This window comes from Eleutherodactylus coqui, chromosome 2 (genome assembly GCF_035609145.1).
Source record: "Eleutherodactylus coqui strain aEleCoq1 chromosome 2, aEleCoq1.hap1, whole genome shotgun sequence".
Lineage (NCBI taxonomy): Eukaryota > Metazoa > Chordata > Amphibia > Anura > Eleutherodactylidae > Eleutherodactylus > Eleutherodactylus coqui.
Genome location: NC_089838.1, coordinates 13,749,011 through 13,767,267, shown reverse-complemented (window position 1 = coordinate 13,767,267; position 18,257 = coordinate 13,749,011). Strand labels below are relative to the sequence as shown.

At 45.4% G+C, this 18,257-nt stretch overlaps 1 protein-coding gene across 2 annotated transcripts in view; it reads left to right on the top strand.

Annotated features, from left to right (window-relative positions):
- PDGFRB (platelet derived growth factor receptor beta) overlaps positions 1-18,257 on the top strand; it is a 111,545-nt gene that overhangs the window by 76,420 nt on the left and 16,868 nt on the right. For both annotated transcript variants that reach the window (XM_066590386.1, XM_066590385.1), the window contains exons 13-16: positions 6,164-6,268; positions 6,363-6,473; positions 10,236-10,389; positions 14,951-15,114. In XM_066590386.1, the coding sequence (XP_066446483.1) occupies positions 6,164-6,268; positions 6,363-6,473; positions 10,236-10,389; positions 14,951-15,114 (534 nt within the window). The remainder of the gene's footprint in view (positions 1-6,163; positions 6,269-6,362; positions 6,474-10,235; positions 10,390-14,950; positions 15,115-18,257) is intronic.

Sequence of the window (18,257 nt, the reverse complement as noted above, 5' to 3'; positions counted from 1 at the left end):
TAAAGTCAGTCCTCGATCTTGGAACAAAATTCTGACCAGGGAACGGAAGAGAGAGTTATATATATCCTGCTGTTGGTCTTCTATAATCTTGTCCTTCCAATCCAGTTCTGGGCCCAGTTTTTGGCCATCCATGATGTCCACCTCAATCTTCTGACTACCCAATTCATGCATTGTTCGGGTGTGCCTTAGGTATTATAGTCAGAGAATTGAAGCGACTGAAAATGAGGCTTGGAACTAGTGGATAGCGCAGTGACTGAGACACAAGGCCCACACTGAGGAGCTGGCGAGGGTAGAGATGGCACTTGTCACAATAGCTCTACCAGACTCCTCCCCGGAAGGACGCATGCAACCTCGGTCAAGGTACCCCTAGCACTCCGCAGACACTCACTTGAGATTAGTAGTTTGGACTCTGCACGGCAACTCCTTTCTCCATTCGCACTTTAAATAAGGATCCTGGAATGGGGGGCATCAGGATACCTCTCCTCAGCTTCCATTCTCTTCACCACATGAGGGTTGAAGGTAACCCCATGTGGCTGTCACTCTTTCTCTCAAGACACCCAGAAGAACAGAACAGAATCGCCCAGACTCACTCTTTGCAAACACATATATAGGGCAACATCACGTGACAAGACACACTTGTTACATTTCCCAGACATATCCCAGCCACTCTCAGACATTAACCTCTTACATGCTGCAGCTGTACAGTACAAATAACTAAAGACAAGAGAATTTGCACAGAGCATCCACACTGAAGACATGACATGTATGACAGTTATAGAGGGGCCAGAAATATAGACTTTGGGCCACTACAGATAGGAGGGACAATGGCACAGAAGACTAATGGTAGGTAATGTGACTTCCCCGCTGGTATGTGCGCCATTGCAGTGCACTCAAATTGTAGATCTGAGAACCAAAAAACTGAGTTGCCCATTTGGACTGTCCACTGGGAGTAGTGTGAAAAAACAGGGTGTGCTATCCCAGATGGGTGAGGTAACGGGGTGTGTTATTCCAGATGGGTGAGGTAACGGGGTGTGATATCCCAGACGGGTGAGGAAACAGGGTTTGCTATCCCAGACGGTAAGCAAGACCTACGTATGGAGCTTAAGGAAATGCTGCTAGATGCAGTAGAGAAGGAGCTGAGGGTTCCTGAGTAAAGATTGCAGCCCCAAGATGGTAGAATCACTATAGCTGCCTGTGCCACCAAGAATTGGGCCTATTTGTGGAATCATTAAATGAGTTGTCTAATTATAAGCTATTGATAGTCTATCCTCAGGTTAGACCATGAATAGTAAATGGGCACAGGTCAATCACCCCAGACCGTCACCGATCAGCTGTTCTCTGACCAGTGCACTGCATTTCTACAGTAAGCAGACAGCTCCTTCCCCACTGCAGTCACCAGGCTTAGTATTACACCCATTCACTCCAATGAGAACTGCAGTGTAATACCAAGCCTGGCCACTGTAGTAGGAATGGAACTGTCTGCTTCCTGCAGAAATCCGAGCAGTGCAAGGGCACACTGGCCTGGCTAACAGCTAAATGACGCGGGTGTGGACTACCATCCTGTACTGATTCACTATTAATGGTCTAGGGCTCTAGGCTATCAACATTTAACAACCGGACAAGCCCGTTAAAGTCTAATTAAACTTTTTTTAAACTTTTGACATGTCACAGTGAAGTCAGAAGTTTAAATGGTGGGGTTGTGGTTGCAAAGACCCCCACCACAGAAGGACAAGAGCCCTTAGTTGAGTGGTGTAGCGATCAACTCTGTTTCTATTGAGCAATGTATGGGCTCAATAGAAAGTCTCTGGTGAGTCACGTATGCTAAGTAATTAAAGGCTTGATTAAGGTAGATACTGGCTGGGCATGTGCCCCAGGTACCTAAGGGTCTAACAAAGTACTGGTGCCAAGGAGGCGCAACAAGTCACTCTGCCTTGGTCATGCACATACACGGCTCTGGCAGCAAACTAAATATGTGCTCCAGGTGGATAAAAGCCTAGTTATGGCTACAAAATAACACGAACTTCCATTTTATTACCATGGATGACTGTTATGGATGATGGGCTCCTCATATCCTCTCATTTTATAGACATGCCCATGCATCTAATTGAGTTTTTATATCCGCACCCGCTGCCTCGCGGCAACACTGCTTGCTGCCACCTATCCGCAATCACCTGCCACCATTCAGCTCTGCCAGGTTTAACGCTACATTATACATTCATTTTATGTTAGTGTCAAAAAATAAAACTGTCAGCACAGAATCAGCTCTCTACGAGCCGCGCCGCTCATTACTGCCGGCTGCCCATTATACTTTATTGCCAATAGAAACCGAGGCAGCGCACAAGTATATAGCGAGAATGCAAATGACCGTCTTGGCTTTCAGAGGGACTTGAATAAACTGCAGCAAGTTATCATTATCACAATGTGCAAGGAGCTTTAATGGAAAAGAAATGTGTAGGCAACAGTGCCCCCATGTGGTCAATGTAGAAATATACCTGAGGGAGCATGGAAAACTTTTCTGTACATGAATTTATGACTGAGGCCGCTCTGACACCTGCGCTCCTGCGGCCGACAGCTGGTTATAGCGCACCCCATCATTGTGGTGGGTAGTGAGGTGCGCTAAATGGGGAAAATAGAAAAGACAGCGCCTGAAAATCGTGACGCTTTCCATCAAGCAGTTGTCTGCGTGGCCCCATTGAAATCAATTATACCGGATGTGTGAGAATGGCCTGAGGGACATAAAAAGCGGTTTAAAAACGACAATAGCCTATACACTGACCGGTAGGGACCCCCGACTACTACTGCGTTGGACTTCTTTTGGCTTTCAGAATTGCGGCAATTTGCCATGGCGTTCATCCACAGATATCGGAAGACCCTGGAGGTGCCCAGAAAACCTTCTCCACTTTATTACTCCACCAGCCAGACAGGAAGAGTTCAATTCATGCTGCTTGCGCCAAATTCTGCCCTCCCATCAGCACGGTGCAACAGGAATCTAGATCCATCTGACCAGGCAATATTCTTACACTACTAAGTGATCCAATTTTTGCGCTCTTTCGCCCCCTGGAGTTCTGCCTTTCTGTTTCTACTAGACAGCAATGGCGCTGCAACTGATCGTCTGCTGGTATAGTCTATCCGTGCTAAGGAATGGCGGGTTGTGCGATTGGACACATTATCGGAGTACGAGCGCTGTATTTAGCTGCTGTCTGCTGGGCTGTGCGCTGCCTGTTTATCAGAACAATTCTGGACATCCTCCTCTGACCCCTTTTGTCAATGAACTGCTTCTGACCACAGGATGTTTTCCTTGATCACTATTCTCTGTATGCTTTTCGATCTGACGATGCCCCCAATCCCCCTTTATTTACGGGTTCCAGTTTGTTGGAGCATCACGCACAAACTGTACGGCCGGCTGACATGACATTTTGCACATAGCGTAATCTCCATCCGGAGAAGGTTAGAGGCTAAAAAAATTCTGAAAAGTTGTTGTCTTGCCAACCTTATTTGCATTTTTTTGTTTTTGCTTGCATTTTGATGCAGCAGCCCCAAAGTTTGCTTTCACCAATGGATTCTACTGACTTTATTTAGTATTCCTGCTTATTTCCAACAAGTAATTCCCACTAGAAGAGTCAAACTGAACTTGTGTTTCAGGACTGCTTCTTAGGGTGGCTTCACACAAGCGTGTTTTTGCCCGAGCGTGAGGTGCTCAGCCAATCACAGGCAGCTCTTTCAGCAGGCGGGGATTAAAAGTCCCCGCCTTCTGATAGATCAGCGCCACAGTGCAGGGGACAGCAGGAGAAGACGCGGCTGAGCCCCGGCAGCTGAAGGGAGGTGAGTAGAGATGAGCGAGCGTACTTGCTAAGGCAAACTACTCGAGCGAGTAGTGCCTTATACGAGTACCTGCCCGCTCACCTCTAAAGATTCGGGTGCCGGCAGGGGAGAGCGGTGAGTTGCGGCAGTGAGCAGGGAGGAGCGGGGTGAGAGAGTGAGAGAGAGATTCCCCCCCCCCCCCCGTTCCTAGAGACGAGTGGGCAGGTACTCGCATAAGGCACTACTCGCTCGAGTGGTTTGCCTTAGAGAGTACGCTCGCTCATCTCTAGAGGTGAGTATCTATTTTTTTGTTTTTTAAACCACTTTTACTTGATTTTCAGGGAAGGGCTTATATTTAAAGTGAGAAGGAGGGAGCCGGGGGAGAGAGAGAGATCTCCCTCCTGTTCTCCCCTGTCGCTCCCCGCCCCCCACCGGCACCCGAATCTTTGCGGGTGAGCAGGCGGGTGCTTGGTAAGGACGATACTCATTTGAGTATCTGTCCTTACCGAGTACGCTCGCTCATCTCTATTCAACACCCATTGCAAGTTAGATTTATTTGCTGCATTTACAAACATTCAAAAATTTGCAAAAAACAATCAAACTCAAGCTCAACGTAGATAATATAACAAGGATTTTCAACCCCCTAAATAGAATCCTTCATAAGAGACAACATTTGCATCAATATCAGATGTTGTTACAAGCACACCTGGTGCAACTAATCAAGGCCTTCATTAGCTGCATCAGATGTGCTTGAGATAAAACACATAAATACCTGGACTGGCGAGGGCTTTGTGGACTGTGACTGTAAATATTCTTGCATTGCATGATTATTGTATGTAATAGTCTAGACTCCACTGCATACGGCGGCTGTGGTTGGTTTTCACACTCTGTGAAGGACAATTTAGTTGTACATTATTATGAGTATTTGGACGGGATTTATGGTGTTCTATGGTTATTTGTATGTAATCTGTGGGGCACAGTGGGGCATGCTTACCAATACTGTATTCAGCTCACCATCATACTTCCACGCGGAGGTTTCGTCCCCAACTGTTAGATACTTTTCATATATGGCGTTTAGCCTTTATTCCATTTTTTACATTGTAGTTACACCCCAAACCTGGCATTCTCTATGGCATTTTATCCTTTTCAGTCAGTAGACCGTGTAATACGTCCTTTCAGCACACATGCCCAAACCTATGCCAATGAAAAACATGTCCTATATTGAGTAATTAACCCAAAAATTATAAGGACCTTCCAGTCCGAGACAATCCAATATGGCCGCACCACCTTAGACTGCATACTGTCTACTAAACCACTACATGCTGCTCCTATTGGCCACTGCTGCTCATGTGAACAGTGCTGGCCAATCAAAGCAGCCTGCAGTACCGGCCATAAGTTTGATGCAACCTGTTTTGGTGCCCCCTGTCTTAAGAAAAAAAATAATATACTGTATATTGCATGGATATACCGTCTGCCTGTGTTTACACACACCTGAATAGCTCAGTGAATAAATACGGTAGGAGAGCCAAGCTCATAACATAAATACAGCACAAACCAACCTCAGTACGTAGATACAATACCAGAACCAAATGTATACCATAAATACAAGACCAGAGCCAAGCTCAGTGTATAGATACGATACAAGAACCAAGCTCATAACATAATACAGCACAAACCAACCTCAGCACATAGATACAATACCAGAACCAAATTTATACCATAAATACAAGACCAGAGCCAACCTCAGTGTATAGATACGATACAAGAACTAAGCTCATAACATAATACAGCACAAACCAACCTCAGTACATAGATACAATACCAGAACCAAATGTATACCATAAATACAAGACCAGAGCCAAGCTCAGTGTATAGATACGATACAAGAACCAAGCTCATAACATAATACAGCACAAACCAACCTCAGCACATAGATACAATACCAGAACCAAATGTATACCATAAATACAAGACCAGAGCCAACCTCAGTGTATAGATACGATACAAGAACCAAGCTCATAACATAATACAGTAGCAGAACTACAGTAAGTGATTGTTTTGCGGGGGTTCAGTTGGGCTGCACCTTATTAGCTAATTTATGACCACAACAGAGAAACTTTGTTGCGCTCATGAATTAGCTGACAAGAAGGTGCAGGAGAGGAGCGCACAGATGGAAACTACACTCAGCCCAGTGTCAAGTTAACCTTTGCTAGGTTTGTAGAGTCTAGCAAGAACATTTTTGCTTCTACGTTCTATATAAGAAGTGATATACATGTGACAGAAGGAGGATATAGTATATGAATGTTGCCATGAAACAGTTAATTGCAGTAATAATTCAGCTCCTTCCATTTTTACTTTTCAGGCCGAACACTTGGCTCTGGAGCATTTGGCAGAGTGGTAGAAGCTACGGCTCATGGATTAGGACATGCTCAGTCAACCACAAAAGTAGCAGTAAAGATGCTGAAATGTGAGTGGTGAAGAATTTGTCGGGCCGCGATGATGGAAAGTTTTCTTCTTTTCTTCTTATATCATTGCTGTCTATGAATTCTGCTGTCTTTCAGCCACTGCTCGGAGCAGCGAGAAACAGGCTCTGATGTCGGAACTGAAGATTATGAGTCATCTGGGTCCACACTTAAATATTGTCAACTTATTGGCGGCATGCACCAAAGGAGGTAAGTACAAGTGGATAGAGCTGATTTAGGGAAACTTTGGAGGGCCCTGTTATGTGACACTTTGGCTGCCACATGCTTCCCGTTGATGCCAGATGATGCTTCCATATGGCACCATATTGTCCTGTAGAAGCAATGTTTCTTCGGAAAAATACTTCAGCGTGAGAAAGAACATGCCATAATCTGAACACATGAACATAGAGAATCAACCCAACGCAGCCTTTAAAGGGGTTTTCTCGGATTTAAATAAGTTAACCAGCTTTCCCCAAAAAATGTTGAGACCTGCTCAGGGTTGTCGAAAAACATAAAAACATCATAGTCACCTCAGTTGACCCCACCACCACCACTCCTGTACTGAACATACCTGGTTCCCCTGCTCTCTAATTCCTGTCACAGCAGTGGGTGACCAGGCACCATCGGAATGGGAGCAACAGGGGATTGGATGAAGTGGCTGTTGCGGGGGAAACCATGGTATTCTCAAGATGGTTATCACGGGTGGCTCTGCGATCTCTCCAAACAATGGTGGAACGTGGCCCAGCTCAGTCACTCACAGTGCAAACACAGGCAAGAGCAAATGGTGGTAATAGTCCTTAACGATATGTCACGTGATGCCAGTGCCTCTGCTCGAGCGAACGGTCACTCGTTGCAAATAGTTCACAGTCAAAAGTTAGTTTTAAACCGGAGGCACACAGTTTATGCTTACTCACATAATCAACTTTGGATTTTCCAAAAAACAGCTTGCGTTGACTTCTGGCAAATTTCCTTCCTTTTTCAACTCTGTTACACACACCCATGCTTTCCAGGAGTCATTCTTCCTTCCCGTCATCTAGGTGTCCTCAGTCTAAGTTATCTGATAGATGATCCCGGGGGTACACTCCTGACACGATTGACAACTCACAACTTTGCTTTTCTTTTGCTTGCCAGGATGCAAACTCCGAGCTTCAGTCCCTTGAGGGGGATACATCCCACGGCAAATGAGATAGGTCCACAGCTCGGGCACGCAGAAGCACCAGAGCTTGAGGCTCCCACTAGCATGTCCTCCTCCACCGACTACTTCTCTGAACTCTCTCCTCTCTACTCTGGACTCAGCCTCCCAACTTGGTTAACTCTCCAATCACCAAGACACCAAGTTAGAAAAGACAGACTTGCCACCACAAAGCTTGTTAGCACAAACACAGAAAACAGAGAGACATGAATACAACAAACAACAAAACACACATGGCATACACACCTCATCCATAGACACCCCAACTCTCCTGTATAAGCAGGCTGTACGGGCAAACGAGCAAGCTCTGACATGGTCAGCTAAAAATCACAGGGGCAAAAATCTATTCTAATTGTAAGGCCCTTCACAGTGTAGATTAATTATTAAAACTCAATCTTATTATAATTCGTTACAATATAACCCATGGGGCACACCAAACAAAAATAAAGACAAACAATTACAGCCCTTAAGGACTATGTGGTGGCATTATTTCCCCATTTATTAATGGGAGAGGAAAGGAACTCAGCCTAGTAAGCCACCCCGATTATTGGTATTGGAAAAGCCTATATTCTTCCTGGCTTTTCCACTTCAGGTAAGATTGGCTTTTCCAATACCAATAATCGGGGTGGCTTACTGTGCTGAGTTCCTTTCCCATTAATAAATGGGGAGACAATGCCACCACATAGTCCTTAGGCCTCATGTCCACGGGGAAAATCAGGCCCGCTACTAATTCTCCATGGAGAATCCGTAGCAGGTCCCTCCTTTCCCGCGGACACGAGGCCTGAAAATAAGAATAAACTCACCTGCTGAAGGCCGTGCGTGTCTTCCCTTCTTCGTGGCCGGATCTTCTTTCTTCGGCCGGCGGATATGCTCGGCACGCCGGCTAAGTGCCACGCACATGCGCCGGGCACATCCGCCGGGCCGAAGAAAGAAGTTCCTGCCGCGAAGGAAGGAAGATCTGCATCACCCGGAGCAGGTGAGTTTAATTCAGGGGTGGGTCTCCTGTGGATCCGGACGGCTTCCATAGGCTTCAATAGAAGCGGGGAGCGGGGAGGAATGGAGGGGAGATCTCTCTCTCTCTCCCTCTCTTCCCCCCGCTCCCCGTCGCAACTCACCTGTCACCCGCGCCGGCCCCCGAATCTTTAGAGACGAGCGGCGAGATACTCGGCTAAGGCACTACTCGCTCATCTCTACTTCCAATGTATTCCTTTTATGCTTTCCCACCACAATGAGCAGGTTTCAAAAATGTTTTTGATGCTCAATAACACCTTTAATATTGATAAACTATTCTTAAGCTCCTCAATATCAGATTGGTGGAGGTCTGACTGCTGATCATCTGTTTGAGGGGGCCACATACTTGGGCAAGTGTTGACGCCTTTTCTTCAGGCCTATATTGTCACATTCATCAACCATTGTACAGCTTAGTTCCATTTAAATGAATGGGACTATACATTAACCTACACACAATGTACGGCGCTGTGCCTGGTATACATTGCAAAGGGACCGAGTGCCACTGCCCTTCAAACACCTGATCCGACTTTAATAGCCTACCCTAAGGATAGGTCTTTAATATTTAAAGGGGTTTTTGGAGACTTAAAAAAAAAAGGTTAAATTGCCTCAAAATAAACCTCTGAAGTCTGTGAGTGGCTGAGCAGTCACGTGGACAATGAACGGCACAATGAGCAGCATGTGACCACCTGCCACTTCTTCGGGGCTCCATGCGGTGAGCATCGGGGCTGTAGTCCTAGACATTGAGCAGCGGGGACAGGTGAGTATTCATTTTTTCTTAATTTGAGGGTGCTTACAGATGGGTGTGTGCGTACATAGGTGCACACAAAACCATGTGTCTATTAAAACCATTGGTTACCTATGGTGTGTTCACATGTCCATGTTTTACTGGCCTGCAAATGCACGTACCTGCAAAACATAGGACATGCGTACACCATAGGTCTGTGGTGCGTGTCAATATTCCCCAGCGGGTAGTCCCCTTGTCACTGAACACTGTTACAGCACTGTCACAGTGTTCAGTGACAAGAGGATTCCCCGCGGGGAAAAAAGAATCCCCTGCCACAGCTGTCACAGCTGTGGCAGAGGATTTCTTCATCTCTGTGGGGAGAGGCAGAGGATCGTGATGTCGGCACCCCTGCAGTGATTTTCAGGGAGGGGCTTTAAATATAAGCCATTCCCTGAAAATCATTCTTATCTGGTGTAAAAAATAAATAAATACTCACCTCTCCGCCGTGCACGGGGCTCAGGCGCGTCTAGCAGCTTGGGTCCCGTCACTGCTCTGAATCTCTTTCAACAAGTGGGGATTTAAAATCCCCACCTGCTGAAAGGGCTGTTTCTGATTAGCTGAGCGCTCAGCCAATCACAGGCAGCTCTCAGCCATTCATTGAATGACAGCTGAGCACTACCTGTGATTGGTCACAGGGCTCAACCATTCATTGATTGACATCTGAGCACTGCCTGTGATTGGTCACAGCGCTCAACCAATCACAGGCAGCGCTCCGCCATTCATTGAATTCAATACAGCAGTGAACATGAGCCTTTCAAGTAGGTATCTACTTTTGGGCAACTTTAAGCACATTTGAAGAAGTTTGGCACAAGTTTATTTTTTTATATCGACCATAATACTTAGAAGTAACATCACTCACACAAGCTAAAGACCTCTTGTACCTTCCAGTGCTAAACATCAAGTTCAGATTTTAAAAGATAAGACTTTAAGAGGTAAGACACACAAGACACGACTTTCCAACCATAAGTATTTCTGATCTTTTCAGGACCGATATACATCGTGACAGAATACTGTCGGTATGGAGATCTTGTGGATTATTTGCATAAAAACAAGCATACCTTCCTCCAGTATTATGCTGATAGGAGCCGGAAAGAAAGTGAAGTCTACAGCAATGCCTCAACGGGGGAAAGAATGTCCAGGTAGAACCTGCAATAACTGTATAAACCAACTGTTACCTGTTACAAGCAGCAGGAATGCTCCTCCTGGATCCTCATGTCGCAGTCGTTGCTTTTTGACAGCTCCAACAGCTCATTCATTGGCATGGATCTGCTGACCGCAGTGCTCAGCCAACCTCATTTAGAGAGGAGCTGCTCATTTGCTAGCCTCCCTTAACCCTTTCTAATCCACTGTCTGACCTCTGAAGACATTATGATTTAAGGCTGTACAGCTCCGATGTAGGAAGACGTCCGTCAGGGTTCTCTTACTGTATATTGCCAGCCTCTCTGTTGTCGGAGCCTATCCAACGTGTCACCTCATGCAGTACTGGCTTTAGCCAGCAGATAGCGCTGTTGTATAACGGCACAAAAAGAGTAAGCCCCCTAGGAAAACCAGGATACAAATTGGACTGAAAAGGGTTAAGGGTGCTATTGGGTACCTTCACAGAGGACAGAATTTTTCCACGTGGACATTTCACAATGTTATCCCTATGGGACTTGAATTCCCCATCTGTTAAAAACTGCGCTTCTCTACTTCAAAACCGAAAGATTAAATTCCACAGCAGAAAAGCTTTAAGGACGTCTTGTTGAATTGTTTTTGCAGATTTCTAACATACAGGAGATATAATTCCGCAACTAAAGTCTATGGAAAAGAACGAAAGCCTTTTTGCAAGACTATCTGCGAAACGCATTGCGCAGTAAAAAATTCAACAAAATCTGCATCTGCGCTACATCCTGCGGACAATTCTGTCCCGTGTAAGAGGCCCCTGACGCAATGCGGTTACTGCACTGAAAAACGCAGGAGGAGATATACCAATTATATAGCCTGCAGCTGAATGTCTCATAGTCATTGACCTGAGACTACCAGGTTCCGGATGTAATTAATGTAGCTTCTCACGCGTTTCTTAGTCCAGTAACAGAAGTGTGTAATATCACCCTTAGTCTGCTTTCACATGTGTTGTGTTTTAGTTGCATCTTTGAACCATAATTGAAAAGCGCATTAAACAATGCATGCATTTCTTTTATCAAGGCATGTATTGTTATAAACCACATGTGGTCCTTAAAGGCCTCGTGCAGTTTTTGAAAACAACATGCATTTTTGAATATGTTTTTTTAAATTATAAAACGCAACAAAAAAATGCCCCATGTGAACACGGTAAATGGTGGCACAGCGGTGAGAGACGGAGCTGGAGGCAATACATGTTTAAACTTTACTGGATGAAGGTAAAGGCTAACTGGTACACTGCATAAGAGTGTAACATGTTTTTAATTTACACTTGTTACATATATCTACATATCCATGTCAGAGGTTCGCCTTGGCGAGACAAGGCACTTCGAACCTCAACCATGACTGTCCTCATAATACTCCATACTCTTTACTAGATTATGAAAGACCCGTTGCATGTCAACATTGCTGTCACATCTGCTTCGTGCATGCCTACTAGTGGATTGCACGCCCTGATAAGGACGCTTCCAACCCCCATGCCTATGCCACTCACTAACCCTGATAAATGACAAAGGAAAAGCCACCATAAGAGTAAACCAAAACCTTAAATAATAAATCCCAGTAATAAATCTCTGACCCTTTTTGAAGAGCCGCGAGTTTTGAAGTTTTGAAGTTTTTGAGTTTTGAAGAGTCAGGACCAGTGGCTCTGGGGGTCTCTGTGCCGGCACCGCTGGTCCTATCACCCGAGCTGATCGGGTGCAGCGCTTTTGCTCTGCTCTGTCTCTGCAGGTGCTGGGAGGGGCTGTTCTCCCAGCGTCTAATTTGGTCCTGCTGCTGTCAGGCTTCCTGCCCCAATCAGCTGCTGGGGTGGGAGTTCTGACAGCATTTAAACCTTCCTGTGTCTGTATATCCTTGCCAGTATTAGTTTGTCTCCAGGCTACACCCACGTTATTCAGAGCTGATTTCCCATTGTGACTCTCTGCTTTTGGACCTGACTTTGACCTCGCCTGATCGCTGGTACCGTGTATTCTCCTGTTGGCGACCCGGACTTCCTGACTTGCCTCTGTGTCTGTTTGTCTCGGTATTTATTTGTAAGTCTGACCCCCTGCCCCGCTTCCCTAGTGAGTATAGTGACAGTCACCCAGTTGTCGCCCTGGGGCCTAGCCTAGGGGGGCAAGTAGGTAGAAACAGGGGTTGCGGGTAGCTTTTAGGGACTTCCAGTACTCGGACCTCAGTCCCTTGACAGCCGCTGAGAGAACCACAGAAACCAGATCCAGAGATGTCCTTACTCCACAGCAGGAGACTGTAGTGAATTTGACCAGCACTGAACACAGGCCCATACACCCATCAGAGTCAAAGACGACCAAATGCACAGTCATGCTTAAACTGACACAACAATGGCAGCATCAATGCACCATAGGTGGCAAAGTGCTTGTACACTTTAAGATCCCCATCCAGTGTGGACTCAACGCCCCGTATGTACTAAAATACACCTCCTGCACCCTCTTGTCTCATGTAATCTTTTGTCTGTGCATCACACTGCTACCCCAAAGTGCTCTATTCCCCATCACAAAATATCGCATCCAGCCAAGGCATCGCTTCACTGACTTGGTTACACATGCCACCACTTCCTAACATAATAAACCGGTAGCCATAGATAATGCATCACAATAACTGTACGTCACAATCCCTTATGGGGAGATACTCCCTCATGCTGTATTCGTCCATCATAATTTGGAATAGTGTACAAACAGTATGTCTGAGACCAGTCTCACATGTTTAGCTGCTTTGTTAAATCCAGGGTACTCTCTGCTTTTTTCAGGAACCAAGTCCCCTGCGGAAGGGAGACTCTCTCTCTTCCACATGGCATTATGTTGTCTTTGGCCCCCAGATCCCTATGGCCCTTTAGTCATCCTACTTCGCCCCTGGTCATCAGGGCCTTTTTTGCTCCCTAGGCTGCCACTCAAATGATGCTTCCCAGCATCATTTGAGGGGCAGCACATGGTCTGCTCTCCACTGTCAGCGCCTGTCGCCAGATCAAGAATGTCTGCTTTTGCATCTCCTCTCACTCTCTGCTGCATCCCCCTGTGCTCTCTCTGTAGCTGAGTCCCCTGCTTGTTCTCTCTCTGCTCCTGTGTCACAGCTCGAATTCTATTAATTCAGCCACAGTGTGTGGGGCTTAACTCTGTTCATCATTCCCTATCAGAAAAGTTGATCTTCCCAGTGCTGATGTGCTAGCTGTGTTAGTGTTGCATCATTGGAGGGGGAGGAGCCTCCCTTTCACTGCTTCCAAGTGCCTCTACAAACATGACACCCCCATTAACCCCCATTCTCTGCTGGTGCTCCCAGGCCGGTGGAGGGGCCCCTTACCCAATAGAGACAAATACCTTCTTCATCCTCCATGCCCTCCTCCCAGCTGAATCCCAGACTGCAAAGGGCGGAGCTTCGCATGTAGCTCCTGTGCCGCAGTCAGAGCAGCTGTAAGCCAGTGTCAGGTGTAAGAGGGGTGCAGGGCACCACTAACCCCCCTCACAGCTGATTACAGCAGTAACAATGTTTGTTTAGTCCAGTATTCCTTCTTTACATTCTAATACTTTGTTCCAGTCTTGTTTATTCTTGTGACTGTGGTCTTGTTCCTTAATTATATTTAATCCAGTCTTCATTTCTTAGTTTGTATCTGCTTTGGCTTGGTTCATTATTCAGCTTGCTTGTTTGGCCTCTTGTCTGTTTTCGAAGTGACTTCTTGTTTTCAGGTAAAGTGTTTCCAGCATGGTTGCCAGTAGGGAAAAAAAGAGGACTACTTAGGGTCAGTGGTGTCTGGTGTTAGGGTCAGTATCAAGCAGAGATTAGGAAAAGACATGGGGAGAACTAGCATTAGGGATACGATTTCTTACAGTGTTATTTATTCGCCAGGCCCCACTGTCAGTTCATCATTATGACCACCTCCATTATCTGTTTACCATCACATTTTGTTCCTATCATCTAATGATCAGTCCCTAGTTTGTATTTGTGTTTTCTGTTGTGCTGTTACATGTTTCAAACTTATTATTCTTGGAAATGTCCAGCTGCAACTACTATTCCCCACCACTGTAAGTCCTGATGGGACCTGAGTACTGGGAGACATAGTTAGTACCTAGGAAAGATGTCAGCTAAGGGTGAAGTCAAGTTCTGACATCTAGTGTCCAGCTGGTGTCATTACATTATCCTGGTAAACTCCATAGATCCTTGTTTCCATCAATAGTGCGAAACAAGCCTACAAGCCATTGAATTGTGAGCAGATACTGCTATCCGATTACATTGTTAACGCCACTAATGCATTAGACCCTCCTATTCTCCTTATCCACCTTCATGTATTAATTATAGAGGGTCAGGAGGCTGAGATCAGGGATGCTGTTTGACAGGGTACTCTCACTGACACATGGTGGGAACATTGTGGTCATTTTCTTTCCGTGATGAATACAGTAGTATCTCCATTGGATTAATTAGATACATTTTGTCGTCATATTTATATATTTTTTTCCAACATTTCCAGTTTTTTCTGTACATATTGGTATCTTCTACGTATTCGCAATGTTCTGAACCTTTATCTCCTCTTCTTAGTCACATTTCAGCTTTGATAGAAAGCGACGGCGGTTACATGGATATGAGCAAAGATGACATTTACTATGTGCCTATGCTGGACCTTAAGGATGAAATCAAATACGCTGAGATCGAACCGCTGAACTATGGAACCACCTATGAACTAGAACATTACTCCAATTCGGGTCAGTATCGCATGGAAGATGACAATTCATATTTGTAGAATGTTTTACATAAAATGTTGTGAATCAATGCATAAATATTTAAAGGGAGAACAACGGTCTACATTTTCAGAAATGGCACTGCTATCTATGGGCATTGCTTGGCATGCAATAAGTGAGCAGGGCTGAGTTGGCCATGGACCAAGGTGACACTGTTTCTGCTGAAAAAAAATATTATATATACCCCTTTAAAATGTCAAAAAGGGGAGATCTGTGATAGTAATGAGATGCTAAGATCTTGGTCTTTGGTTGTGGTGTTTAACTTGAGTAATGATGACTTATAGGGACATGGTCATCACTAGAGATGAGCGAGCATACTCGCTAAGGACAATTACTCGATCGAGCATTGTCCTTAGCGAGTACCTGCCCGCTTGGAAGAAAAGATTCAGCTGCCGGCGGCGGGCGGGGAGCGGCGGGGGAGAGCGGGGAGGAACGGAGGGGAGGTCTCTCTCTCCCTCTCTCCTCCCTGCTCCCCCTTGCTCACTGCTGCAACTCACCGGCGCCAGCAGCCGAACCTTTTCTTCCGAGCGGGCAGGTACTCGCTAAGGACAATGCTCGATCGAGTAATTGTCTTTAGCAAGTATACTCGTTCATCTCTAGTCATCACCTTTGAGCCCCATAAACTAAATAAGTTACAGTCCTTGGTGATGGAACAGGGAGTCCAGGAAGGCCCCCCAGTGAGTATGAAAGATGACTCCCCTTTCCATTTCCCTTGAGCCCCATAAACTTTGTTACAGGACTCAAAGGTGATGACTCTGCTTGACAACCCCCTATTTAATTGAAGTTGGCTCAGCTATAAGTTGATTCCTGCAAGCCCAACTTCAGAAACCCCCAACAATCACCTATTACCACAGGGGTAAACCACAACCAGTCACACATTATAAATCCGTGGTCTATCATGTAACAGATGGATGGGTTGGGTCCATCAGTGTGAGACACACTCTTTGTGGCTCCGTGTTTTGATTAATACAGGGGTGTCCTGAGCAAGAGACCTTCCTTTATAACATCCATATGCTCTAATAAAGCATAGGGAAAAAATATCTACATAACATGTATGAGGGTGAGCCAATCATTACACTGCTGTACAAAACTTTTAGGCACGTGTAGAAAAATGCTGCGAAGTAAGAATTCTTTCAAAAATAGCAGAGTTAACCCTTTCCAATCCACTGTCTGACATCTAAAGACATTCTGATTGAAGGCTGTACAGCTCCGTTGTCGAAAGACGTCCGGCAGGGTATTCTTACTGTATATTACTGGCCGCTCTGTGGTCGGGGGCCTCTCAAGCATGTCCCATACTGCAGTACTGGCTCTAGCCAGCAGGTGGCTCCATTCTATAATGGCAGAAAGAGAAAGCCCCCTAGGAAACCCTGAATCCAAAATTGGACTGCAAAGGGTTAATGGTTTATTTTTGTCAATTCAAAAAACGCAAAATGAATGAACAAAAGGGAAATGTAAATCCCATCAATGTTTGTTGTGACCGCCAAAAGCAGCATCAACTCTTCTAGGCACACTGATACACATTTTTAGAAGAAACTCGGCAGGATGTTCTATTTCAAACCACAGATCTTCTGTGGATGTCGGTTCGCTCAAATCTTTCTGTCTCCTCTCGTAATCCTGAACAGACTTCATGATGGTGATATCAGGGCTCTGTGGGGGACAAATCATCACTTTACACGGTAGATAGTCCTTAAGGACATTGGCTGGATGTTTTGGGTCATTGTCCTGCTGCAGAATTATTTGAGAGCCAATCAGGCGCTTTCTGTTTTTGAAAAAATTCTTACTTTGCAGCATTGTTTCCATACCTGCCTAAAACTTTTGCACATTACTGTATCTGCAATACAGCTATGACCTTTATTTGTTTAAAAAAATGCGAAAACTTCTAAAACCATTTTTTTTAACATAATCCTCTTGCTTTTCTAGTTCTTCTTCCATCATTGCAGAAGTTTCTTTATGACCTCAGAAAAAAAATGTTTTGGCAGAGCAGCCTTCCTTTAGTTCTAGGTCTGAGGTGAATCTACGACCCCTTAACTCTTTCCAATCCAATTTGTATCCTGGTTTTCCTAGGGGGCTTACTCTTTTTCTGCCGTTATACAATGGCGCTATCTGCTGGCTAAAGCCAGTACTGCATGAGGTGATTCGTTGGATAGGCTCTGATAGCAGAGAGGCTGGCAATATACAGTAAGAGAACCCCGACGGGCGTCTTCCAACATAGGAGCTGTTCAGCCTTAAATCATAATGTCTTCAGAGGTCAGACAGTGGATTGGAAAGGGTTAATATCTCCTTGAGTAGACCAAACAGGTGATAGTCTGAAGGGGCTAGCTCAGGTAGGGCAGGGCTATGTAGAGGGTGAGCCAATAGCTCACACTTCAGTTTCTGGAGGGTTTCAATAGTATGGGTATGCAGATAGGCATTGTTATGCAACACCACAATGCCTTTCGACAACTGTGTGAATTGTAGCCCTCAGCCTGTCAATAAGCATCTCACTGTAAGGTGTAATCCCTTATTGTACTGAAATTCTTCAATGGATTTCGGCCCCCGATACATCATCAGACCACAAAAACCATGAAGCATTAACACTGTTCTTCATTGATACACTTGATAAGAAGAACGGTCATGGTTAACATCAACGTTGGGACAATGTGACTGACCTAGCAACTTCAAACCTGCCTAGCAGTGAAGATAGACACCAGGAAGCCATGCTTAGCAAGGCATGTGAAAACGACAAGGTTGCCAAGAGAGTCATAAATGCAACTGTATTTCAGATACATATTGACTCATCCTCATAGTTGATTCCCATTTCCTAGATTCATGGCATAGACACATGTCTGATAGATGTGAGTCCCAGAGGTGGGACTTGCATCTACTCCAAAATGTAGGTTACCTGACCCTGTCCCAGCTCACTTCTGCAGCCACTGTTGGCCATGATTGCGGAAACAGTCAAACTGGCTGTTCTATGCAGTTTCCTAACTCCTATTCACTTCAATGCTAGTTATGGAAACACCATAGAGCAACAAGCTTGGCTGTTTCCAGAATCCGAACCACCAGTGGCCACATCATTAGGATAGCTATTCCCATCTCAGCCATGATTGGTTGTAATGGAAATATCT